The 26237-nt window shown below is 40.6% G+C and overlaps 1 protein-coding gene across 4 annotated transcripts; it reads right to left on the bottom strand.

Moving 5' to 3' along the window:
- Positions 1-67: 67 nt before the first annotated feature.
- LOC128744566 (ELAV-like protein 3) lies at positions 68-25884 on the bottom strand. Of its 4 annotated transcripts, none has more exons than XM_053841664.1 (8): positions 25374-25884; positions 8985-9629; positions 8803-8906; positions 8575-8728; positions 8136-8174; positions 1798-2026; positions 1381-1564; positions 68-1315 (listed from the first exon to the last, which is right to left on the bottom strand). In XM_053841664.1, the coding sequence occupies exons 2-8, from the start codon at positions 9160-9162 to the stop codon at positions 1154-1156; spliced, it is 1050 nt and encodes a 349-aa protein (XP_053697639.1). In that variant the 5' UTR covers positions 9163-9629; positions 25374-25884; the 3' UTR covers positions 68-1153. The 4 variants fall into 4 exon arrangements, with proteins under 4 accessions (XP_053697639.1, XP_053697640.1, XP_053697641.1 ...); XM_053841665.1 differs by having other exon boundaries at positions 1381-1546; XM_053841666.1 differs by lacking the exon at positions 8136-8174.
- Between the last annotated feature and the right edge of the window lie 353 nt (positions 25885-26237).

Genomic DNA, 26237 nt, shown 5'->3' with positions numbered 1-26237 from the left:
TGCAATAGAGGAAAACAACTTATACCTCAAACTTAAAATTTAAATCCAATAGATATAGTTTCGCAGTAGTTTCATAAGGTTCAGGTGTTGATTAAAATTTTACATAAAAAACGAAGAAAGCAAAAAACGACTCATTTTAACGACTACACATTTAAATTGTAATAGATAGATTCTCTATGATAGGTACAGTAAATAAGAACGGATAAATAGAACTGATTTATTGCATAGAACTATAATATAAAAGACTAGAATCGAAATCAATCGGTTTCGTTCGTACCGTGGCTCAAACTGAACCAATGTTTGTCCTTGTCGTATATACTCGGCATTTACATTGTTTTATTATAACAATCAAACAAATACAATAACTCAAATGTAATTACTGAACCAAATGCATAGAAACCAAAATTTACGCGAAATTGAATTCGCAGGTATAATAAAATAGTCAATTGGAATAATCCTCCAATTGATGCAGCAAAATACTACTAAATGAAATTATCCTATAACATCATATCAAAGTAAAAAAACCAACCAAAAGCCAACAAATAAGATTTCAGAAACAAACACAAGAATAAATCGTATGGTTCAATAAATGGTTATCTCCGTTTTCCCGCTTTCCGCAGTTGTTCCTAGTTTCCTAAGCTCTGTTTTGTAAACTGTATGTATAAACTACAAACTTTCTAAACACTTACGCATACCGATCTGTTCTACTGATTCAAAACGCGAAAATTTTGCCATTGGAAATGAACCCTCATCGCAAAACATAATTTGTTCTACTCCAACGCTCGCTAGCTTCGAACCAGTTTCATTTAAAAATCATGGAATTATTATTGCACAGTACAGCAATCACACATTCATTGGCCACTGTTGGTTGGGTCACAATTATCTCAGCTTCTCTGGAGGATTTTCACTTGATCTGACTTTCTTCCTAAAACATTCACTTTCGCTTCAAATCTTTAAAAAAAAAACCGGAAAACCCTTTCCAGTTCACATCAAGTACGAATACTGACATTTTGTTTCAGTTAACTTAGTGTCGTTTGGTTTAAAAAAGAAAATTAAAATCGAAACACTCTTCAATTACATATATCTACAACGAACTAAAAAGAAGTGTCGAAACTGCTCATCGCTTGACAGTTGCCGACTGTTGACTAGCATCTTACGCGTTCTTGGACTTGTTGGTCTTAAAGCTGACCTGTAGCACCCGGTTACCGAGAGTGTAGCCATTCAACGACTGAATGGCAACAACCGCTTCGTCGTAGTTAGTCATAGTGACGAAACCGAATCCCTTACATTTGTTGGTTTGCAAATCCTTGATGACCTGAAACACGACAGCAACCCCGTTAGTAACGTACAGTAGTGGGTTTGAAGTTAGTATATACTTACTTTTACTGATTGTACCGCTCCGAATGGACCAAACAGCTGCCACAATACATTCTCCTCCGTTTCCGGGGCCAGATTATACACGAAAATGCACCATCCGGATCCGTTGGCAATGGCATTGGTTGGAATCATCGTGTTCGCTAGTAAATCGCCGGCCAATGGCGAATATCTGTAATTGGGAATAGCACTATCCCATTTCAAAAGCGTTAGAGCGTTCACTACGGTTTGTTTAACATTTACTTTCGTTGCAAACTCTTTTAAAACAACAGACTGGGAGGTAGATACACTTTTAAATTATCAACCACAGTCTCTTAATGTCTCACTTATCTCTAAAAGCATGCAAGTTCGGCAACGATGCTTGCAAGCTCAAATACCTAACTATGAGTATGTTTACTTTCGAACCACAAATCAAATGATTACCTGAATCGTCCCGTTGGATGATGAATTGGTCCGGGAAAGCGACGTGCAGCTTGCGGTCCGAGGTATGCAGCCAACGGGGGGACGGTTTTGGTGTTGCTGGGATTATTGGCGAACTTTACCGTGATCGGTTCGGTCGAGCCTTTTGGTATCGTTCCGTTTAGTTCTTTGATTGCCTTTTCGGCTTCCATGCGCTGATCAAAGCGAATAAAACCAACCCCTTTGGAAAGACCTGAAAGATTGAGAACAAAGAGACGATAATTGTTGATTGTGAGTTTGAAGGACTTGAAATCGCTAGTTCGCTAGATAGTGTACAAACACTATCACCGTCTGAAAGCTATAAGTTATCACCGTAAGTTGTGGTCGAAAATTTTTGATTTAATAATTGGTTTATTGAAAAAAATTGAATTTCATACCATTTGTCATACCATTTCATTCATAGATCATTTTACTAACATGGAAAAAGACAATTATGGAGAGTACGCCATCGCTAAATGACAACGCAGGAGCTGATGATGGAAGCAGACTAATAGTCTACAAGCCAAATCATCGATCAGAGCTTCGTGCCTAACTTTATGTTCGGCAGAGCTTGCATGCGACAGACTGGCAACTACCGACTAAAGAAGTCGGCGTCAAAACTCAAAGGTAGTGAAAGTACATGCGAAGCAACCTTGCACGTTCGTAAAGGTCGTAATTTTGGCAGCGTACTTGGAACGGGATTGGGCCTCAACCAATAACCTTCGATCTTTGAATTATCTGAGGAACGCAGCTCATGTTTTGTTCGCCAGTCACCTGCAGGAAATAGAGTCCTCCAATGCTATAGAGCAGACTCCTCAAAACAGCGCTACCGTTCCTGACCGCCGTCCAATAATTTCTGACAAATAGACTCGCCCAACGGCCCAACATATAATGGGCAGCCTCCAACGCGTGTAGTCTAACCTCACGCCATCTGATGAGGATCTGAAGAACGCGATTCTGCAGCTCACAACCTCATCGCAGCAGCAGCAGTAAATCGAAACCCTGGAAAACCGTGCAAATTCGGCTGGCAATGGCAGTGAGCAAAACATCCAGCGACCGGCCCTGGATCATGCCACCCAAATGAGATGGCTTCTACGAAAATTAAGCACAGCGTTACACGAGAAGTATGTAACTACCATTCTTCCCATACATCCTGAAGCTGAAGCTGAAGCTGAAGAAATTGTTGTTCGCCAAAAGTTCGTATTCCATTACCTTTGCCGGTGAGTGCTTGCAGTACTCAAAAAGCGATGCGGATGGGTTGCACATCGTATGTATCGTATGCTGATCAATTCAAAGCCTTTCGTTTCGTCTGTGGACTTCAATCGCCACGGGATGTAGACATCCGAGCCAGATGGATTTCGAAGCTGGAAGTCGATGAAAACGTAGCTGGAGACACCTCTGGAGAACCTAGCAGAAGAAAGTCATCGCGTGACCAAGCTGAAGCAGGGCATACTGATGGTGGTGTGGTGAGCAAAGAAGCACGTAACCACAGAACAGAAGTGGAAGTAGAAATCCAAACAGGTACATGCTACTTTGTACAGATACTAGCGAACCTGGCGGTAGCGAGTCACTTTTTTCCACGAAAACCCACGAACGCATACGAATGTACACGAAAGCATGCGAAAGCTGCTTTGCGATTGGCAGCGAGCGTTCTGCCTATATTGCTGTTATTCGCTTCTATGCGGAAACCTTCCCAAGGAAAAATAAAAACAACAAAGACTCTGTTACCAGTTTTGATCGCCGAATCGTTCGGACTTCCACTTCTGTTCTGTGACGTAACGTTAACATTGTCTCTCACTACCAGAAGAATCCTGCCATGAAGATAAGGCAAAAAGTATCCAAAATGCCCTGTTGGAAGTGCGATGACCAGCACTATGTCCGTGAATGTCTGTTTGCTTCACATACTTACTCCAGATGTACGCAACAAGGACGCATGGAAGGCTATTGTTCCAGTAGCAAGCCTGGTTGATCGAAGTAGTCGAAGCCCAAAGAGAACAACACGAGAAGAAAGCGGTATGTAGTTCGTACCGGTTAAGCCGAACGGTGTGGCAGTCAAATTTCAACATGACTCGGCGTCCGACATTTACCATTCACATCACATCTCTCAAGCGGCGATAAAGTCTGCTGTTACAGCTTCCAGAGGTAACCTAAATCTTTTTTCTTAGTTTCAGACCGAAATTGCCATCGGCGACGTCACCCATAGTGGTCGCATCTTTAGCTCGCACAACACTACCCAGTCAGTATTTTCATATGTATAATTAGATTGCAAGTAAGAGTTACGTACTGATATGTATCCAACAAAATCGTATTCGACGCGCTTATTCGTACACTTTTGGAGGCGATATACGCACTGAGGAATAATTTTGAGCGATACACTTATATAGGTGTTTCAATACGACAAGATCCGATTAAGCACTACCAACTACATACAGCTATACAACTTTGTGCTGAAAATCGTATGTTTGTCAGCTACTAGCATTATAAACGATAGAATATCAACTTGTGCGCGCTTTATTAGGCTTTATTTACGAATCCGAATTTGTTAAGAGTTATTTACGATAGTTTTCGTACATTGATATACGAGTTGTTTGTCAGGACTATGGAATGAAAACTCAGGACGTGAAACTGCCGATCTCTCAACTTCCAAGGGAGCACTCGAGTGCACTCCGACGTATTGAAGAGCCGCAAGTTCGACGTCGTAGCGCTGCAGGAGGCGTGCTGGAAGAGCTCAACGGTACGTGCGTTCAGAGATGGATATACCATCTACCAGAGCTGCGGCAACACACACGAGCTGGGTACAGCTTTCGTAGTGATGGGCGAGATGCGGAAACGGGTGATTGGGTGGTGGCCAATCAATCCTCGAATGTGCAGGTTGAAAATCAAGGGCTGATTCTTCAATATAAGCATCATCAACGTGCACAGCCCTCACCTCAGAAGTACCGATGACGACAAGGATGAGTTCTACGCGCAGTTGGAGAGTGAATACGACCGCTGCCCGAAACATGATATCAAGATCGTCATCGGGGATTTCAATGCTCAGGTCGGCCAGGAGGAGGAATACAAACCGGTGATTGGAAGGTTCAGTGCACACCAGCGGACCAATGAAATGGGCTTAAGATTTATCGACTTTGCCGCCTCTAAGAATATGGTCGTACGTGGTACCTTTTTCCAGCACAGAATCCATCACAAGTACACCTGGAGGTCACCAAATCAGACTGAATCACAGATCGACCACATTTTGATCGACAGTCGGCACTTCTCAAACATTATCGACGTCAGAACCTATCGTAGCGCTAACGTTGACTCGGACCACTACCTAGTGATGGGTAAGATGCGCCCAAGACTCTTCGTTGTGAACAACATTCGGTACCGACGCCAGCCTCGGTTAGATCTCGCGCGGCTGAAGCAACCAGACATCGCCGCAAACTACGCGCATTCACTCGAAGCTGCGCTGCCGGAAGAGGACGAGCTGGACGAAGCCCCTCTCGAGGACTGTTGGAACACTATCGTGTTACGTGGAAAGACACAAACAGAAGACGATGCAGCAAAACCAAATCTTTCGGGAGAAAAAGCGCTACCTGGAAGAGCAGGAATATTGCGCTACCTGGAAGAGCAGGAGTTGGAGCGGCTGCATCGTTCTCAGGAAACGCGAAAGTTCTACTGGCAGTATTCTGGCGGACGATCGTGAGGTGACCGATAGGTGGAAGCAGCACTTCGACGAACACCTGAATGGCGCCCTGGCGGCGGGGAAAGCGATTTCGACGGTGCAACAAACGGGGAAGAGGTGCCAGCCCCAACGATAGGCGAAGTTAAGAAGGCTATCATGCAGCTAAAGAACAAGTCAGCTGGAAAAGATGGCATCGGAGCGGAGCTTATTAAAATGGGACCAGAAAAGCTGGCCGTTTGTCTACACCGACTGATTGTTAGAATTTGGGATACGGAACAGCAACCGGAGGAGTGGAAAGATGGGGTTATCTGACCGATCTATAAAAAGGGCGATAATTTGGACTGTGAGAACTATCGAGCGATCACCGTTCTCAATGCCGCCTATAAAGTGCTGTCCCAAATCATTTTAAGCCGACTATCACCAATTGCGTATAGATTTGTGGGAACTTATCAAGCCGCTTCGTCGAAGGTTGGTCTACAACAGATCAAATATTTACACTGCGGCAAATCCTCCAAAAGAGCCGTGAATACAGAGTTCCCACGCATCATTTATTCATTGACTTCAAAGCCGCGTATGGTACCATCGACCGGAAAGAGCTATGGAAAATCATAGACGAGAACAGCTTCCCCAGGAAGCTCATCAAACTGATTAAATATACGATGGATGGTACACAGTGCTGTGTTCGGATTTCGGGTGGATTGTCAAGTTCATTCGAATCACACAGAGGGCTTTGTCAAGGTGATGGTCTTTCATGCCTGCTGTTCAACATAGCGCTACAAGGTGTTATGAACCGAGCGGATATCAACACGCGGGCCACGATATTCAACAAATCTAGTCAATTCGTCTGCTTTGCCGATGACATGGACATTATCGGCAGAACATCTGTGGCGGTGACTGAACAGTACACCAGACTAAAGCGTGAAGCAGAAAAGATTGGGTTAAGGGTAAATACGTCTAAAACAAAGTACATGCTGGCCAGCGGAACCGAGGCCAAACGACACCGCTTGGGCAGTAGTATATTGATCGACGGCGATGAGTTTGAGGTAGTCGATGAATTTGTCTACTCACTGGTAACGGCGGACAATGATACCAGCCGTGAGATTCGGAGACCTATTGTCAGCGGAAGTCGTGCTTACTATGGGCTCCACAAGCAATTGCGGTCGAGCAGACTAAGTTCCCTACAAAGTGCACCCTGTACAAGACGCTTATTAGAACGGTTGTTCTCTACGGGCATGAAACATGGACAATGCTCGAGGAGGACCTGCGAGTACTCGGAGTTTTCGAACGACGAGTGGTAAGAACGATCTTCGGCGGTGTACAGGAGAACGGCGTATGGAGGCGGAGGATGAACCATGAACTCGCACAGCTCTATGGCGAACCCAGTATCCAGAAGGTGGCTGAAGCTGGACGGATACGATGGGCAGGGCATGTTGCAAGAATGTCGGACAACTACTCTGCAAAGATGGTGTTCGCCTCAAATCCGGTAGGAACAAGACGACCAGGAGCGCAGCGAGCCAAATGATTAGACCAGGTGGAGCGAGATCTGGCGGAGAGTATTCGGTGTCCGAGGAATTGGAGAGCGGTAGCCCTCAACCGAGTTACATGGAGAAACCTTATTCAACAGGCTTTGTCTTTGGACGGCAAGCCACCTAAGTAAGTAAGTATGCCAGTCCGGTCGGACAATACCTACTCAGCTTGCTCGCGAGCCGGACCGAGACCCAATCAGCAATACGCTACAGTCCTTCAACTCGCTGAAAAAAGACTCAAAAAGTATGATCAAGTTTAAAAATTCTAAAATTTTATAAAGTATCTTAAAATCGACAAAGCATTACCAAGTTCAAATTTGTTTCCTGTTTTGGTTTTTAACTAAGAAGAACTCGACGTGACGTACCTATTCATCCGACCTTATCACACGTCTTCAGACACATATTCAGCCACCATAAAAAACCACATTGCACTAAAGTCAATTTGTTTTATTTTAGAAACCTATCTAAAGACAGTACTGACCAACCAGTGTTCAACCGGCCAACATAGGCTAGTCCGTCTGAAGTACTGTTGCAAGATAGAAGCTAAAATTTATTCTTCTTTGGGTTGAGCCTAGAAAATCAAGCTGCCAGGCAGCTCCAACTCAACACCCCACAAAAAAAATTCTTTTGATATTTTTATAAGGATTTCGATGACGTGGTGACTTGTTCGCGGCGTCATTTTTTGACAGTGTTAGCCAAATGTGGTCTACCTTTTACGAAATAAAGAGGTGGCAAATATCTCATGATTTCGCTGCATATATGCTCAGTGTGTGAATTATGCAAAAATATGTAAAATCGAATAATCCCATGTCGTCAGTGCAAGCACCCTTTGCCAAACCACAGGTGTTCAAAGAAGCTACGATACCACGCCAAACCACTGCACAATTATACTATTGAGGGTGATGAAACGATAATAAATTCTTTATGAAGTCTGCTCGTTTATAATAGCAAAGCTATTGTTCAAGTTCTACACGGATACACACGGAACCGTTCGATTTAAATAATTCACCATGCGTCTACATCAACTGGAGGTCCAATGAAACAGTACGGTCATTCAGAATAAAATAAAAGATAGAAAAAAGTAAAACAAAGCGTAACCGATACATTAAAAACGCAATGGTCGTACATACCGGGTGAAGTTTCTCCAGAAGCTGAACCATACTGGCGTGCTAGGAAATAAAAATAAAGAAAAACACAACATAAGAATAACGAAATTATACTAATTTGGAAACCTAAAGTAGTAAACCTAAACTGAAGCCATGTACCTACGTACAGCAATATATATTAAAGATCTTCGAAAGAAAATAAGGCTTAAATAATGTAATAGGACAAAAGAAGAGATTCTTCGAATAAATATAGTAAACATGTATCATGCATTGTTTGAGACATTCAAAGGAATCTTAAGAGCTTGCTAGATTGCCAAACGATTTCAACTGTAATCTATGAACAGGGAAACGATTCGTTTGCTCCATTTTGCTTAATTGCTGAAGTGGAACTGTACTAGCTTCGTTTGCTTTCAATTCACTCATTTCACTTCAATTACCCTAATGCGACTGCTAATAAACTCACCGGTAATATTGTCACACAGTATGCGGGAGGTGATTATCCGTCCGTACGGGCTGAATAACGATTCCAGATCCGCTTGCAGCATATTTTTTGGTAATCCGGACACATACAGATTTGCCCCCTTTATTGCTTCGGAACTTGGTCGTGCAAATGATACCTATTATAGACGAAACAAGACCAACACAAAACATGAAATGCATTTTTTTTTGTCCCGACTGCGATGAGCCTCACCTTAATTTGCTTATTTTGCAATCTTAGGCCGTTAAGTGTATTGATCGCTTTGCTCGCATCTTCCGCTCGTTGGTAGTTGACGAAGCCATAGCCCAAACTTTGACCTACAAATAGGCGAGAAAATGGCGCTAATTAGCCGTGCGAATCGCATCGTGTTATGCAAAGCGAAGAACACCTCTTACCCGTAACTTTGTCCCTAATCAGTTTGCAGCTCTCGACCTCACCGATGCTGGAGAAAAGCGACCGGATTTCCTCCTGGGTCATTTGCTGTGGCAGATAATTGACGATAAGATTGGTCTTTGAATCTTCCTGGCCGCCACCTCCGTTTTGCTGGTTATCCGCGATTCCGTTCGTCATCATGCCGGTCCGGTGCCTGCCTACCGGGGTGCCACTCGGGTTCGGATAGATGTACTACTACTAATAGTAAAAGAACTTATCAGGTTCTTTGGCACTTGTAAAAAGTGCAGATCGAGCGTATATGTATATGTATAGTCTCTTTTCCGTTTCGATTAGATTCACAGGTGCGCGATTGCTAAAAATCTGCTCCTATGCAGCGATTTAAAATTTATTGGATTTCTACGTCAGGTTACAACTGCTTCTTCCTTGGTTTAGTCTTATACGATAGTAATACTGTTGATATTCGCTTAGCTTCTCGTGTTTAGTTGGTTGATTGATTGGGGGGGTGTATGCGTCTTTGTATTAAGCTGGAAAAGACAATGTTGACTGGCGCAATAAGTCCCGTTTCCGTTGATTAAGCCGGTGCCTTTCTTCTTAACTCGTGACGTACCTTTGCCAGGGCTCTGCAATTCAAATGAAGAAATTCTTTGCTGGAACGAAAGAAAGAAAGATGAAATAAATTAAACTTGCGAACAGTGAAAGCATAGAGTGAAGAAACAGAAACGTGGCATGTCAGGTTTCCTTACAAATGGTAACGTTAATAAGACATTATTATTCCGTCGCTTTCCAATGCAATGAAATTTAGTTAGCGTTCGTTTTACTGAAATTCCTTGTCAGAACAGATTATTATAGCGTCAGAACGGAACTATATGCTTCAAGGTAGAAACGAAAGATAAATTCTTGTTGCTTCAATGTTTTTATCATTTTATGACCTCTTCTAGGCAATAGTTTGTAACTGTATTTTTTCATCGATGCAATCATTAAAAACCCAATTCGCGGGTCGCGCAGAACACACTTTGACCATCACTGTCCTCAATAAGGATTTATTCGGAACAGGGATGGCTGTTAGAAGTAAAATCGTATCTGCTTAAAATTGAAGATTTTACAAGAAACCCCCTACAATATGAACGATTTTGGAACAGGCTTAGTTTGAAAATTCAAGTTGGGAAGCTGTTTTAACACACTGCATGAAAAACTACAATACAACATGGCCTATTATTTCGAAAGTATTTCAAAATGGCGCTAAGCTTATGATTTCTACCATTCACCTAGTTTTCAAAAATACAAATTTCGGTAGTAAGCAACTTTAGTGTATTCGCGGATCGTGAGTTAAACTGTTCCTAAGAAGTTTTAGACAGTGGTCCAATCGTATTTCTTGGACATGCCAATCCAACTCTTTATGATTCTGGCATGTTGTTTGATACTTTGCCATTCTTTTTAAAGCTGCACTTTATGACAGCCAAATACAGCCTAAAAGGAATACCGTCAAACGGGGTAACTTGCAACAGTAACTACTATGAGTGCAAGTGAAAACTTATCTGTAGTACATTTGAGGACGTTTGATTAATACGTAGTTATTAGGTCTACCATAGAACAATTTCACATATTGAGAAAAAATATGCGGTCAATATTGGCTGTTGTAAAATTTTTTAACTAATTTGTTACTAGTAACCCCTTAAACGGGGTAACTTGCAACAAGCCATATTTTTTGGAAATTGAACGAATTTAAAGATTTGCATGAGTTTCTTTTGATTTGAATATGCAAATGATAATCCGACTTGCGATTTTTAATGCTTTTGCTATGAATATACGCATAAATGCCCTATGTCACGTTGGTAAAAACAATTTATGAGCCCCGTAGCGGAAATTACAGAAATAACTTTTTATATTATTCATGCAGATGATATTCCTTGTCTGGATACAATAGAGCTGCCTTTTTAAGGACCATTCACATATTACGTAACGCACTTAGTGAAGTGGGAATTGTGTAACAACGCATTACACGTCGTATATCCATTATGCAAAATCGCGTCATGAAGTGGGGCGGGAACGTTAAAAATCATCGATATCTCGGTTACGTAATATATGATTGATCATTACGTTACGAGTGATCGTAATTAGACACTGCCGTATTGCTGGTCGATTCTCTCAGTGACCTTATTTTCGTTTTGGCCGTTTCTATGGCCATTTTCAGTATATCCAGAGAAAAACTGGCATATTTCCGACTTACCGAAAGTCTCTTACACTCTTCAGGTGTGCTTTAGTTTTGATTGATGCAAAATTAAATGATAACGCGCCTCTTGAAAGTAACTTTTTATATCTACCAGCTGTTGCAAGTTACCCCGTTTAAGTACTTGTTTTACGAATAATGTGGTAACAAGTAAGATAAACAAAACTAGTCATCATAAATCAATTATTTTGTTTCCTTATTGTTCATTTTACTATAAAAAATGGTTGTTAGGCTTCTTTTATTTGAAGTGCCTGTGGGCGACACAAACGTTTTACTGACGAAAAATTGACGATGAATTTGACACCATCTTGTGGGATTTTTTAAAAATCATCAAAACAGCAGAAAATCAACATAACAGTGTCAAAGGCTTCTTTGAAGTGTTAACAACAAGATTCAACAAGATCGGAGGGATGGCGTGGAGCCTTTCAAGCAGGCTCGGAAAGCCTATGCAAAGGCTTTACGATCTTCAGCACGCACGAGCTGGCACAGGTTCTGTAGCAACGTTTCCAGTTTCGGCGAGGCAAGTCGACTTAATAAAATACTGTCAAAATCGAAATATTATCAGGTTAATAACATTCGAAGTTCGAACGGTGAATACTGTTCGAATGACAATGAAATCCTGGAATGTCTCTTTTATAGTCACTTTCCGGGCTGTGTGGAACCTGAAGTTCGAAACGATCCAAAAATCGTTTTAGGTGGCTTAGACTCATGGGCTTTTGCTCGGAGACTTGTCACAACTGAAGCGATTGAGTGGGCCGTGAACAGCTTCTCTCCATACAAATCTCCTGGAACAGATGGAATATACCCTATTCTACTGAAAAAAGGATTCAAGTACTTCAAACACATTCTGAGAAGGATGTTTGTGTGTAGTATTGCTATTGGGTACATCCCAACTCAATGGCGTGAAATAACCATTAAGTTTATTCCTAAAGGTGGACGCGCGACATACGAGCAAGCCAAAAGTTTTAGACCAATCAGTCTAACGTCTTTCTTGCTTAAATCACTTGAGCGGATTGTTGATCACCACATCCGCGAAACAAGTTTAGTAGAAGTTCCTCTTCATTCAGCACAGCATGCTTATCAAAGTGGCAAGTCTACAACCACTTTATTACATGATGTGGTGGATAAAATTGAGGTTGCTTTTTCACAAAAGGAATCTTGCTTAGGAACTTTTTTGGATATTGAAGGCGCGTTTGATAACGTATCTTTCGCTTCCATTTTGGAGGCTGCTCGTTATCATAATGTGCCTTCAATAATCATAAAGTGGATAGAACAAATGCTTAGTAACCGATTGCTTTTTTCGTCCTTACGGCAAGCATTTGGAAGCAAAGTGTTTGTGGATGTCCACAAGGTGGCGTTCTCTCGCCTCTTTTATGGAACCTTGTGGCGGACGGCCTATTGAGGAAACTCAATGGTCTAGGCTATCCGTCATATGGTTTTGCGGATGACTATCTCATCCTAGTAGTTGGAAAGTGCATAAGCACATTATTTGACTTAATGCAGCAGGCACTACGTGTCGTAGAAACGTGGTGCCGAGAAACTGCACTTTCGGTAAATCCGAGCAAAACATCTATCGTCTTATTTTCAAGACGTAGAAATACCAATGGAGCTCGCGCTCTGCGCTTTTACGATTCGGATGTTGATGTTGTGAACGAAGTGAAGTACGTGGGGTTGATTCTCAACTCCAAGCTTGACTGGTCCACAAATATTGATTTCCGAATTAAAAAAGCGTGCATGGCCTTTGGGCAATGTGGACGAGCAATTGGCAACTCTTGGGGGCTTAAACCCAAATACATACACTGGTTATACACGGTCGTTGTCAGACCAATACTGGCGTATGGTTGTCTTGTATGGTGGCAGAGAGGGGAAGTTGTGACTGTCCAGACAAAGCTAAACCATCTTCAAACCCAAGTAACCAGTGAGCACTTAAAGCAGCAGAAATCTAGCTTTTTATTAGCCTATGGTGCACACCATATCGTGCAGCATAGTTCAATATGCCTATAAAAAGCTGCTAGAAAGCCGGTTTTGGCGAAATATCCGGCTACATTAGTGCTCGGAGCTTTACAAAAGTCATAAAACGTAACGCCTGTTGCGTAACGGTAAAACGTCAAACATAAAAAAATGCGAAAAATATATTGTACATCCTTTTTTATCTTCCCTCTCTGTTATGCTTTTATGGCGTACTTTGTTGACGTTTCAAGATTGCTTTTTGTTATTTTCTTTTTCGGTTAGAATTGAACCGCCAGCCAATCTGTCGATAGGAATAGGAATAGAGGAGTAGGGCAACGCCTTTACCAGTTGATCTGTAAACGGTAGTTGCGAGTCAGCTGCCAATAGCTCTACTTAAATTACCGAAATTCTTAACTCGGATGTTTGATTTGCTTATCAAAGCGGAATGGAGGGAAAGATTTTGTTTTTCACATATCTTCCATAAGTTGCGCTTTGGGAGAATTACCTACCTTTTATTTTCTTTTTATGTGTTGGCATACATGTATAGAAATATTTCTTGCATATTATCCGTATGCATATGCCCTATAGATTCGTGTTGATGTTTATTCAATCGGCGGTGCAGGATTTTGCGTAAGACAAAAAGAGAGGGAAGCATTTTTTCTGTTATCACGCGTACGTTCGCAAGGAGATTTCCTGCAAGTGTGAGCAGTGTTCAAAATCTCTTTTGATGCCGGTAACGGCAATAAAGCTTGCTTAGAGCATCTAATCAGCTTTTCATAGTGCTTCAAGTAAATATTAATTCAGCATTGAGAATGCCATTTTAAAGCTGCTATGCTTTGACAATGCTGAATTATATCTGGCAGCATGTAACTTGCAAATTTAGAGCAGCTTTCAAGCTTAATTCAGTGCTTAGCGGTTACCTGGGAAGGATGTGTTTAATGGCAATGTCTGGTGCATTTACTACAACTCCTACTGCCGCCCTAGAAGCTATTTGCAATATTAAACCTCTACACTTCCACCTGAAGCAAGGGGCACTAATATGTGCTTATCGACTACACGCGATTGGCCTTTGGCAGTCTGTGGACGGTTCCACTGGTCATACTCGATTGTGGTCGCAAATTGTTGCAGAGGACAAGTTTGCCCTTGCTCCTAGCGATGTAACGCTCATGCGTACTTTCCCGTATAGGACTTTCTCAAGTGACTTTCCTCCTAGAGAGGATTGGATGTCAGGCTACATGGAAAGGAAAATTTCCGACTATGTGGTCTGTTATACCGATGGTTCCTTGTACGAAGGTCGCGCGGGTGCTGGTGTTTACTGCCGTGAGCTGGAATTGGAGGAATCCTATTCGTTGGGTAGTTACTGCACCGTTTTTCAAGCTGAAATCTTTGCAATTATGTGCGGAGCTCAGTTTGCACTTCAGAAAGAACTGATAGGCAAGATTATCTACTTCTGTTCTGACAGTCAAGCCGCTATAAAAACCCTTTGTGCGGCAAATTCTAAATCTAAAACAGTCATCGCCTGCCACACCCAAGTAGAAGAACTAAGCATTCTAAATGCCGTTCATCTGGTTTGGGTTCCTGGCCATTCTGGTATAACCGGAAATGAATGGGCTGATGAACTAGCAAGATCTGGAGCAGAAAAGTCGGTTTTCGGACCGGAACCTGCTTTACCAATTGCGGCATGTTGGATAAAACAAAAGATTCGATCTTGGTTTTCATCTGAACATGAACGTTATTGGGAAAATCTTGAAACTTGTCGTCAAACGAAAAGTTTCATTGTTAAGCCTTGTGAGAAGGTTGCGAAATTTCTTTTGCAGCACTCAAAGGTAAATTGCAGTATTCTTGTCAGATCACTGACTGGTCACTGCAGACTAAATTATCATATGGCTACGATTCAGCGAGCTGAATCGTTTCATTGTAATTTATGTGAATCCGGCTACGGTACACCATATCACGTAATTTTCAACTGTCCTGCAGTAGCACAATTGCGTCATAGGATCTTTGGATCCTACGTCTTAAATGAATCGGATTTTAGGAAACTAAAATTACGAGACATTTTGATGTTCCTTACCGAAAGCGGTATTGAGCTATAAGCTCTTATTTATCATGAGTATACCCCCCAGGGGGTGTACTTTTGATAAGTTAACTACCAAGGATTGCAGTATCCCCTCGGGGGTACAAAAATCTCTCGGTATATATATGTTTGTGTTTGTCCAAATTCCTCATCCACCCCTTCCTATTCCTCCTGTTTTCCTTCCCGTCCTCATCAGGTAAATGATGACACGGGCAAGATGGGCAAGGCACAAATCTTCCACATGATTGTGAGGAACGTGCTGCTCGAGCCAAAGATGCTGATACCTGAAGATAAACAAAACTAGTCATCATAAATCAATTATTTTGTTTCCTTATTGTTCATTTTACTATAAAAAATGGTTGTTAGGCTTCTTTTATTTGAAGTGCCTGTGGGCGACACAAACGTTTTACTGACGAAAAATTGACGATGAATTTGACACCATCTTGTGGGATTTTTTAAAAATCATCAAAACAGCAGAAAATCAACATAACAGTGTCAAAGGCTTCTTTGAAGTGTTAAATTGGATCGATATAGCGTTGTTGCATGTTACCCCGCTGTTGCAAGTTACCCCGTTTGACGGTAGTGAAGTGTTGTCAGTCCCGGCGTATTGGTTAACATCCACGCCTGTCGCGCCGAGGACCCAGCTTCGAATCTCAACCAGGCAAAGAAATACGACTGACTTCGCAACCAGCTGTTAGAATACAGGACAGTGCGAAGACAGCGCTAAGATCCTATCGACTCTAACAGCCTCTCCCAGCCGAGATTCGAACATACGACGACTGGCTAGACCAGCGTCTTACCTCGAGGCCAACCAGGCAGAAGTCACAAATGACCCAAGCTGGTTAAAGTGACTATAATCTAACAAAAAAAATCTCTACTGTACTATACGAATATTCTGCGACAAATATAGAATTAAATATTTGCAATTTGAATGAATGTTTAAAAGTAAATTTCATATACCAATCTTGTCAGTTTACATAACTTTGTGTGCGAGCTGGCACCGCCTTAAGCGTAAAACCAGTATCATTTTGCTATTAACTTTAAGTGAAAAGTTATACAAATGCTTTCCATGAATTGGCCCCTTCACGTGAAAACTTGCAGTAAACCAACGCCACGTGTCTGCACCGTGCATTGGATTATTCGCAACCAGCGTAGCCGCACCGTAACAATGTTGGGCGTATGTTTACTTCTGTCCTCTATAAATGAACTCAAATCGGATATTAAAACGGAAGAAAAAAGCTAAAAGTAGCGTTTACATTGAAGAGAGGATTAGCTCCTCTGAGTGACAGGTGCGAATGACTTTATAAGTTGCTTTTTAGTGTGCCACTGTTGATTTTATGTTATTCAATTAGCCTATTATATCTGTCGAGCTCAGGTTTGTATTTTACGTCAATATTTAAACATAAATTTCTCTATAGTTTAACTGAAGCAGGATTAAGCGTTGCGATTATCGCACTGTTCATTTTGTGGACAAGAATACCTAAGCGTGTAACTAACTATAAAGGAAAAGACATTGTTGTAATTGATATTGAATGAATTTAAAACGTCATATGTAAGTTACCAAAACGCAATCAGAATGAATCTAACGTTATGGTAACAAAAAGGTTTTAATTCAAACAGCGAACTTTGCTTTCTATTACAAAGGCATAAAACGGAGGAAAATAGCCTGTGTCAAACTAGTACGCCATCCCAGATACTCAACCGAACGAATAGTGTTTGATATCTCTTGTGAAAAGCGAATGCCAGGATTAACATACATATTTTCATTACATACCGCTTTCAAAACAATAACAATATTTACATGCATACAGCAGATATAAGATTTTTCTAATGGCGTAGAAATTTTTAAAACGCAGTTATTTACGCTTGTCAACAAAGTGTCTCTCCTCCTGTATCTCTATTTAGTTATGAATTCCTAATATTAGTTTCAGACAAGTCATAAACATGTACTTGGCAAACTATGCACATCTGTAAATAATAATCAATTTATCTGCAGAGTGTAAGAAAGTGCGTAGCTACTTCTAAATCACGTATATTTAATTTAAATTTTCTTTCTGAGTTTTTGATTCATAACAGAAAAATTGAAAAATCCTTCAAAAAGCATAATTCCTATTATGTAAGGTCTATTGAAAAAAAAGTTTAACACTCTGCTCTGTCATAATTACACAGATGGATTTTAAACCTAATTTCTTATAATTTCGATAAAATTCTTTTGAATTTAACTTGCCATCAGTATGAACCACTACGGAGGTCGTTTACACCAATAAAAACAGTAAGCAAGCTTTCGTCAATACGCGACATCATCTGCTATATGTAAGTATATTCACACGCTTGCCTGTGATAGTACGCAGTAGCAGCTGTTTAGGTCAATGTTATCCACATAATTGGCCAGAAATTCGATTTTCGAACTTACTCTGGCAAAGAACGCAGACAGCAGATGGTGAAAATATCATGCCACAATTGGAAACACTTCATTAGTTCAGTGCATATCGACTAAAATTGCACTATTTTCATAAGAAGCCGCCAAAAGTCATTGTTCGTCAACACTAAATAAATCATGATTATATGAACAGCAAGTACCTGCGGGATCCACAATCCTATCACGTCATTCAGAAAAGGGTATCACGAAATTTCGCGCTCCGAAAATAGCTACGCATTCATATTTCGGCTGTCTGCGCGTTCGAGCGAACTATTTTTAAAAATACTCACTTTTCCCCGCATGTTTTAGACATAATGCACATATTCTCTTCTTCCTTCAGCCGCGCATCTCCACCGACTACATAGCAGTAGTGCGCATGGATTGAATAAAAATTTTCCGAACGGACTGTTTCTATTATATTAGCTTGGAATTTTGAATGATCTATCATCTTAATGGATTTGGTGATGTCTAGTAGGGTTTTTTTAATTCCAAAAACAAAGCAATTCATCAGGCAGACTAAATGAGTGTTTTTGCGGAAAAAGCATTGGCCAGCTGAAAGATACTATGGCACAGGTCGACAATATTAGCAAATTCGTAATAAATGCAATATATCTTATCAGTCTATACATAAGGAGGGGTAGGAGCAATCGATTTTTCTATTACGATTTTCCTGCTCTATAATATACACCTAATGGAAAATTGTAGTACAAAAACATATGGTGCCATTCGATAGCCATCTTATCAGAAAGCCATAATACATGGAAAATGCGGCTTATCAAATATTTACCAACCATCCCCTAAAAGGATGAACGAAACATATATTTTGTGGTTTTATTACATAAATAAACAAAAACGGCAACAGCTCGAAAGATCATAGGTATAGCACTAAAATTTCTTTCAGTTAACAATTTCTTTCAGTTAAGAGGAGATCACTCGTTTTTTTTTCATTCAGATTCCGCTTCTGCAAAGTTTTTCGCTTATTTTGATACAAATTTTGTAATTGTAATTGTAAATTTATAATGCTCCGAATGAATGGAAACCAATTCTACACATAAATAGGGTCTTTTTCTAATTCCCGTCGTAATAAGGAAAGCCATTCTAATTTTCATCATTTGCTGGATGGATTTAATGAATACTCCAAAACTTCTTGTGCTGATTTGACTAAAACACACTTACCTTCCGATCCGCGAACTTTGAAATGACTGAAAAGCGACTATTAAAGCATATTTTTGAAATTACGCAACTGACTTCATTGCTAAAATTCGTCGTACCGTTTTAAAATCCGTCCATCAAAATTTTTCATCGTCCGAACTAAAAATCACAACAATGTTTACGAAGGTCACGCGCATGTATTTGTGTAGGACGGCATGACAAATGTTATTCTACAAAATTTCTGCAGGTCAGGCAAGTTTTTCTGGTTGTAGAATAACGACAATGCCTTGCGTGAGTTATTTTCATTTATGAATGACGGAAATTAAAACGATTAGTCGACATTGTCTTCTTCGTCGCACGAAAAAACGTAGGAAATTTGGCTGGTAGGACTTCTTTAATGATAAAAAGCATTTAAATAGATCTCAGCTCACTTTGATTGATCGCGTATGATAGACAACTAACTAAAATAGTAGGGAATAACTAGTTTTGCATTGTGTGTCATAAAAATGCTGATATTTTTAATAATTTGTGTTGGATAGGACGGGAATAGGCAATTACGACGATGTAGCAACATACCCTATTCCAACGCGGTGCGAAAAATAAAACACGACGCAACAAGTACCCTTTTTTAGTACGCCGCTTTTGTCAAAACACGATTTTCAAACTTTATGTAACTTTAAACTTAACAAATTTTTTCTCGGAAACTAATCAACGTATTGGAACAAATATATTTTTGTTTTGTGGTAGGAGTTTGGAAATGAATATTATGTTTTTATAACGGTAGTTTTTACAATCAACGGTAGAAGAAAATAATGAAACAGAGTTGTTGATAGCAGCCAAGCAGAATGGGACCAGGCGTTAAGGGGTATGAGCGGTCATTGGGTGATTACAAGGGAGGGTTCGATCCGCGAATCCCCAGCTTCGACAAAAAGGATCTTTGTTTCATTACTTTCTTCTACCATCCTCTCTGTTGATTATAAAAAAAACTACAGATAAAAAATTCATTATATGCCTAACTCTTTAAAAGGTCGAGGTAAAATACGAGATTGGCCTAAAGAATTTTATAACTTTTGCTGCTAAATGATTGAATAACGCGTACGGTCAATGCCTCGTGTACTTCTAGGCATACAATAGACCTCGTAATAGTCCTCAGTCTCCTATCTAACAACTCCTATCCCTATCCACCAAACATTTTAAGAATAGTTTATTCAACGAATGTACAGCTGATTCCCATGGAACAAGTATTTGATAAGCTATTATTCAACAAAAATTTTACTTGGGTACTTCCTCGTGATACAAGCAATTTTAATGGAGATTGGGTAACCAACGACCTGAAAACTCCAGACTCGGGTGGAAACTAAGGCCGACAGGGAAGGAGGCACTAATGCTTCCGCTGAGTGTTGGCAAAAGGAATAGCCAATCATAAGCGCCTGTTTTCAGGTTAGCGGCGGCAGATGGTGGTGAACGCACTGCACGATGGATCGTCGTTTCCTTGCCAAGTACGCGGCTGTATCCCAGGTTGGGCGCGGCGTACAACAGCGACCGTTGCGGAGCGGGCGGCTGACTTATATGAAACGCTATGTATCGTCAGCTACATTCAACACGATAGACCCCAAGGAACAAACCGGTAATACTTCAAAAAGCAATATCCGACGTTGAACAAGCGAAATTGCTTAAGAACGTTTTGTAGAAATGTCATATCCACTATTTTTTCTCTAGCTTCTAATCAACATCTATCACACTATCTCAACAGTTTTAGTGTAATTGTTGTTGTGTAATTGTAACATTCCGATAAACTCTTACTTTGCATCAAAGCCAGATAATCAGTTAGCACTCGTACTCAGATAGACTTGCCAAATTTGTTTTGGACACGATTGTTTAACAATCAACAATCAAGCGCGTCAAAGCCCGTTGAACAAAGTTTCTCCATGTAACTCGGTTGAGGGCTACCGCTCTCCAATTCCTCGGACACCGAGGACTCTCCGCCTGATCTCGCTCCACCTGGTCAAACCATCTTGCTCGCTGCGCTCCTGGTCGTCTTGTTCCTACCGGATTTGAGGCGAACACCATCTTTGCAGGGTAGTTGTCCGGCATTCTTGCAACATGTCCTGCCCATCGTATCCGTCCAGCTTTAGCCACCTTCTGGATACTGGGTTCGCCATAGAGCTGTGCGAGTTCATGGTTCATCCTCCGCCTCCATACTCCGTTCTCCTGTACGCCGCCGAAGATCGTTCTTAGCACTCGTCGTTCGAAAAATCCGAGCACTCGCAGGTCCTCCTCGAGCATTGTCCATGTTTCATGCCCGTAGAGAACAACTGGTCTAATAAGCGTCTTATACAGGGTGCACTTTGTACGAGGACTTAGTCTGCTCGACCGCAATTGCTTGTGAAGCCCATAGTAAGCACGACTTCCGCTGATAATACGCCTCCGAATCTCACGGCTGGTATCATTGTCCGCCGTTACCAGTGTACCAAGGTAGACAAATTCATCGACTACCTCAAACTCATCGCCGTCGACCAATATACTACTGCCCAACATCAACAACAAATTAAGTAGGAATTTTGAGGAAAATATCCGCCTTTGTGCATACATTCCGGTTAAAACGGCTATATTTTTCACTGTTGTATTCTAAACTATAATACCTGGTCGCAAATTGGGGTCTGGCAAGCAGGTAAAACTTGCATGAATTGCAGGTGTTACTGAACCGCTGTCTTAAAGGGGTTTACGGGAAACCCCAACTGTACTCGTCATCCTTGCTGTACTCCGATCTGAAAGATTCAGTTTTGCCCATATTAACACTGCACAAACTGCAAGTACTGCTGCAAATGCATAAAATTGCTACTGATTCTACGCTGTATCACAACATGACACTACTAAGAATTCATCGTACACAGAAGTCGGCAGGAAGAAGTTTAGCTTCAAAGGGTACAGCTTATAGGTACAATGCTCTAACAGATACGTTCAAATTGGCTACCAACTCAAATAGCTTCAAACTGAGCCTAAGAAAATGCATGAAGCAGAGGATTTCGCAATACCTTTGGTCATTGCAAAATACCCACTCATACTTATTTGTGTTTTTCTTCTCGTCTCTCACCGCCCAACCGCCTAGATACCCGCCTCATGCAATCCGCCACCCTACGGCACCACCGCCAACCACTACCAAACAACGCCAGCCACCCAACGCAGCAGTAATCAGCCACCCACTACCGTGCATCAATGCAATCTGCCAATACCTCGAGAATTACAATAGAAGAAGTGAGAATAAGTCGTGAATGGATATAAGGCACTTTTTTAAAGAGCGCTTTGGCTCACTGGAATATGTCAATGTTAATTATGTTAATATGTCAATTAATTAACGGCCGAATCACAACTGGTCAAAACAGACGTGGCCGAATGTCCTAAAAAATATAAACGGCCTTCGACCTGCTCAAATGTTGGGTATATATGGTAAATCATCTAGGGAACGTTTACTACTGAAACGGTAAATAGGTCTCATACATTATAATGAGCGTAATTCATTTGCGTTTATGGTAAAGAAAGATACTTTTTTCATATATACTCTACTGTTTGTACTACAAATAATTACTAAAGTGAAAAATATGCTGCAGATTGTGTGTGTCTTGTTTTTCTAAGACTAAGGTGCCAAAATTTAGAAAAATGTTATTTTTTTCATTATTTGATATTTTTTTAAAACGCACGAAAATATCTTTTAGTTATTTTGATGAGAGCCTAACTATTTTTATTAATAGTTGTCGAGAAAATAGTTTTCGGCGAAATTCAGCCAAGTAGCGGCTTGACCTTTTGTGATTCGGCCAAATACAATTTCGGCCTTCTGTGACAAAAATCCGCGCTCGTGTGGTCTAATTTTCTTACACACGTGTTCTCGTTCTAATGCACTGGTATGAGCATCTCTCTCGGACTCTCTTATTTTTTCATGCCCTGCGACGAGTTTAGCGAGTTTATGTTTAGCTATCGCCCCAGTCGTCGCTCTTACTCGTCATTGCAACCCGAGTAGTCGATACCGAACGTTCACGAAGGCCCGCACTTACAGCCGCGTGTGAAGCGAGGCCGTAAAATGAAGAAGAAAAGAAAAAGTAAAGCAGCCATCACGAGCTGTTGATTTCGTGAATGGTCTGCGCAGAAGGACGCTAATAAGTTGTGTGCTCGCGAGTGTCGGTAACTGAGAGCATGCATACAGTACCAGCGGTTGTTTGTTGTACGCTTGCAACAGTAGAGTAAGCGGTGGATCCTATACTTCTCACATTCGGCATCGTCTGCTTTTCTCTCGATTTGCAACATTGTTCCGTGACAGTTGTTAAAATTCGGCCATTTGAATTTCGGCTATTTGTTATTCGGTCATTTGTATTTCCACCATTCTGCGCCAGTCCTCTGGCAAGAGAGCTACAGAAAATGAAGGTCAAGGTTACAGTCACTCAGGAAGTGCGATGGCCGAAGACGGGAGAATGCGAATTCCGCGCATTAAATCTAATAGCGGGCACGATATTCAAGTATCACATCTGCTCAGTAACGGCAATAAAGTAGAGCATGGAGTCGGATTCGTATTACATGGAAAACAAATGAATCGGTGGAGGTCCATTAATGACCCTCTTTGCAAGATGAGGATGAACGGTAAATTGTTTAACTACAGCTTGACAAATGTGTACGCACCGACGAACGACAAACCCGATGACGCAAAGGAGGAGTTCTATGATCTTCTCGAAAGGACATGTGGGGAGTGCCAGGGACTCGATATAAAGACAGTGGAAGACAAAAATGTACAGGTCGGACGCGTGAGAGTTCTTTCGCTCCGTTACTAGGGGAAAAGAAAACCTCGTTCTACCACAAACAACAATGTCCTGAGGCTAATCGATTTCGCTGCAGCCCAAGTTTCGTGTCTCATCTGATCAATTTTGGTTATGCCAATTATACCATGTTAATCACCCCCAACCCAAAACAAATAGTAAAAGCAGACTACTAATTTTTCGAATCAATTATCCGACTGACTAATATTTTTACAATTAGTGATAAAGTTCAAAAAGAGATAAGTTCTGCGTTTGCTGTTACATCATGCAGAATTATTTCTCAAACAACCGTTTTGAACCTATTTTGTAACGAAAAGCATCAACTTCAAAAAAAAAATTAAGAAAATTATCCATCAGAATCTACAGGGTAGATGCTCCAGTTTTTTGAAAATTTTGAGTTTCCACCACTACTGGTGCTACCACAACTACTGGAGCATCTACACTACTAACATTTGAGATTGAGATTGATAAAAATTTGGGAAAAAACTATCGCAAGTCTGAAAAAATCCGTAGCGTTACAACAGAGAATGTATTAACTGTAAAATTGCTCAATGAAATTGCGGTACGTTTCCTTTAATTAAGTTTTAACACTCTAAAAGAATTCTGGGTGGCGAAAATCCTGCTTCATTAAGGCCAAGCAAATCAGTTCACGTCAAGCAAATCAGAAAAACAACAAACGAATACTTAAGCTTTCAACATAAGTACATGAGATCATGCTATCGGAATCAACATTTGCAACAAACTAGAGTTGGAAACCTAGTACTAAAGTGAAGTATTCAATGAATTTACTACGATAAAATAGCAGCACTTTTTCCTAGCTCGCATATTTCGCGCTACGTTTGGCAATCCGTTCCGGTCCGGTCCAAATTTGTTACAATATCAATATCTATCTGTTGCAATTCATTCTGATATTTATCATATATTGTATTCTGATAACTGCCTTTTTCTCTACTGAAATCCTTTTTTTTCTTTTTTATTTCTTATCAGGGTAACTTAGAATATCGGCTTAGGATTAGGATATTCAAAGAGCTTTTCATCTGAATTAGAACTTTGCATGATTAATTCTTCTCCATTTCAATTATTAAATAAGAAATATTTTTTTGGAAAACTATCGCCAATGAAGTTAATTAGCATTACGAATCTGTCAAGTATTGGGACTGTAGATCAGCACAAAACTTATACCATGGTCCTATACCCACCAGTTTGCAGGATTAAACGATTTGACCTCCTATTAGCAATTTCAGCACGTACATTCTGTTGCAGTACCACGGATCACGAAAGAACCAATAAAACAGATACAGCACAACTGTACTTAACTACATCCCTGTATCAAAAGAAGTGATTTAACCAATGTATTCAGTGCTATGATGACGGGTAGGTCTGTAAGGTCATTAGTAACAGGATTATAAATTGGCCATCAATTATGAATATTATCTTTCTCGCGATGAGAATGATTCATCGAAAAATTTAATCCTGATTCTTGTAGCGTACTCGTTTGTTAATCTGAAATCACATGTTCTTTGATCATATGCGCACATTAATCTTCTGAAATTATAGGTCTCATTACTGAGAAAAAAAAATAGAAATGTGCTACTTCAAAAAAGTGCTCTTCACATTTTCACCTCCGTGAGAAAATACACGATATCCTGAAAAACCTCAAACATTCGGTATTAAAATAACCGCGCCAAAAGACGATACCAGTGTGCAGTTTCTTTTTCTACAGATTATTCGCCACTGCTGAACATGCATGATAAAAATAAAACTTACCTACAATAATAAATAAGCTTCAAACAAAAGTCATAAATATTGCTATTTTTAGTCGGCGGTTGGTATATTCTGCGCGCTTCTTATTTTAAATTACATTTGCACTATTCTCCGCATCCTCGATTGCATATTATATAGCTTCTTCTGCTTTTTATCACTGCATGGAAAGTTTACGTAACTCACGATACACATCAAACTACCGGTTTTCGAAATAATACACCTTCGAGGGTCACTTTACCGAAATGGTATGGAAATATAAGCGTATTATTCGTATATATCACGTTTCTGACGTCCGTTATTCGAAATTCACACTCAATCGAGAAATAGTTGGAAACCAATCAGTTAGTAAAATTATTTTCCTACTAGGTTTAAACCGCGCATTGTCACCGAACGTCCATCGATTCCAGCACACACCGTTCAGGCGACGGGAAAATGTTTTAAAGAAAAACACAAAGGCAGCGTAAACGAAAAGTTTCAAACATTAACTCAAAGAACCGAAAACAAAAACGAAACAGAAATGAAAGAAAATCGAACGGCCAAAAAAACGCTCAACTTGTTCACTGGGCAGAAGGTGAAACAGAATTAAGCCAAAAAGTATAATTTTCCTCCCACAGGACCCCACTATTAACACGCCAACCCGTATACCAGTACGTACCAGTGGAAAGAGAAGGAAAATGAGCCGTACGCGCGTGTGTGCTCGCCGTAACGTAGTGTGACTTTGTCTGCCTTACCGGCAGAGTGTAAGTTAATATTTATAAACTGGAGAATCAACTCCAAAATCAGACGAGTTGTTAATGAATAAATTAGTTATTAAATGGTCGCTATAATCCTAAACGTTGTTAAACAAATTGGTTAGGTTTACCTAAA

The sequence above is a fragment of the Sabethes cyaneus genome, chromosome 3 (genome assembly GCF_943734655.1).
Source record: "Sabethes cyaneus chromosome 3, idSabCyanKW18_F2, whole genome shotgun sequence".
In the NCBI taxonomy this organism is placed as follows: Eukaryota; Metazoa; Arthropoda; class Insecta; order Diptera; family Culicidae; genus Sabethes; species Sabethes cyaneus.
The sequence above is the reverse complement of the archived record's forward strand: the minus strand, read 5'-3'. Positions and strand labels throughout refer to the sequence as shown.

Coding starts and splice junctions, on each gene's coding strand:
- LOC128744566 (XM_053841664.1), bottom strand. CDS start 9,162: ATGATGACGAACGGAATCGCGGATAACCAGCAAAACGGAGGTGGCGGC. Junction 8,729..8,802: donor TGCAAAATAAGCAAATTAAG/GTGAGGCTCATC, acceptor CGTCTATAATAG/GTATCATTTGCACGACCAAG. Junction 8,175..8,574: donor ACTGTGTGACAATATTACCG/GTGAGTTTATTA, acceptor TTTATTTCCTAG/CACGCCAGTATGGTTCAGCT.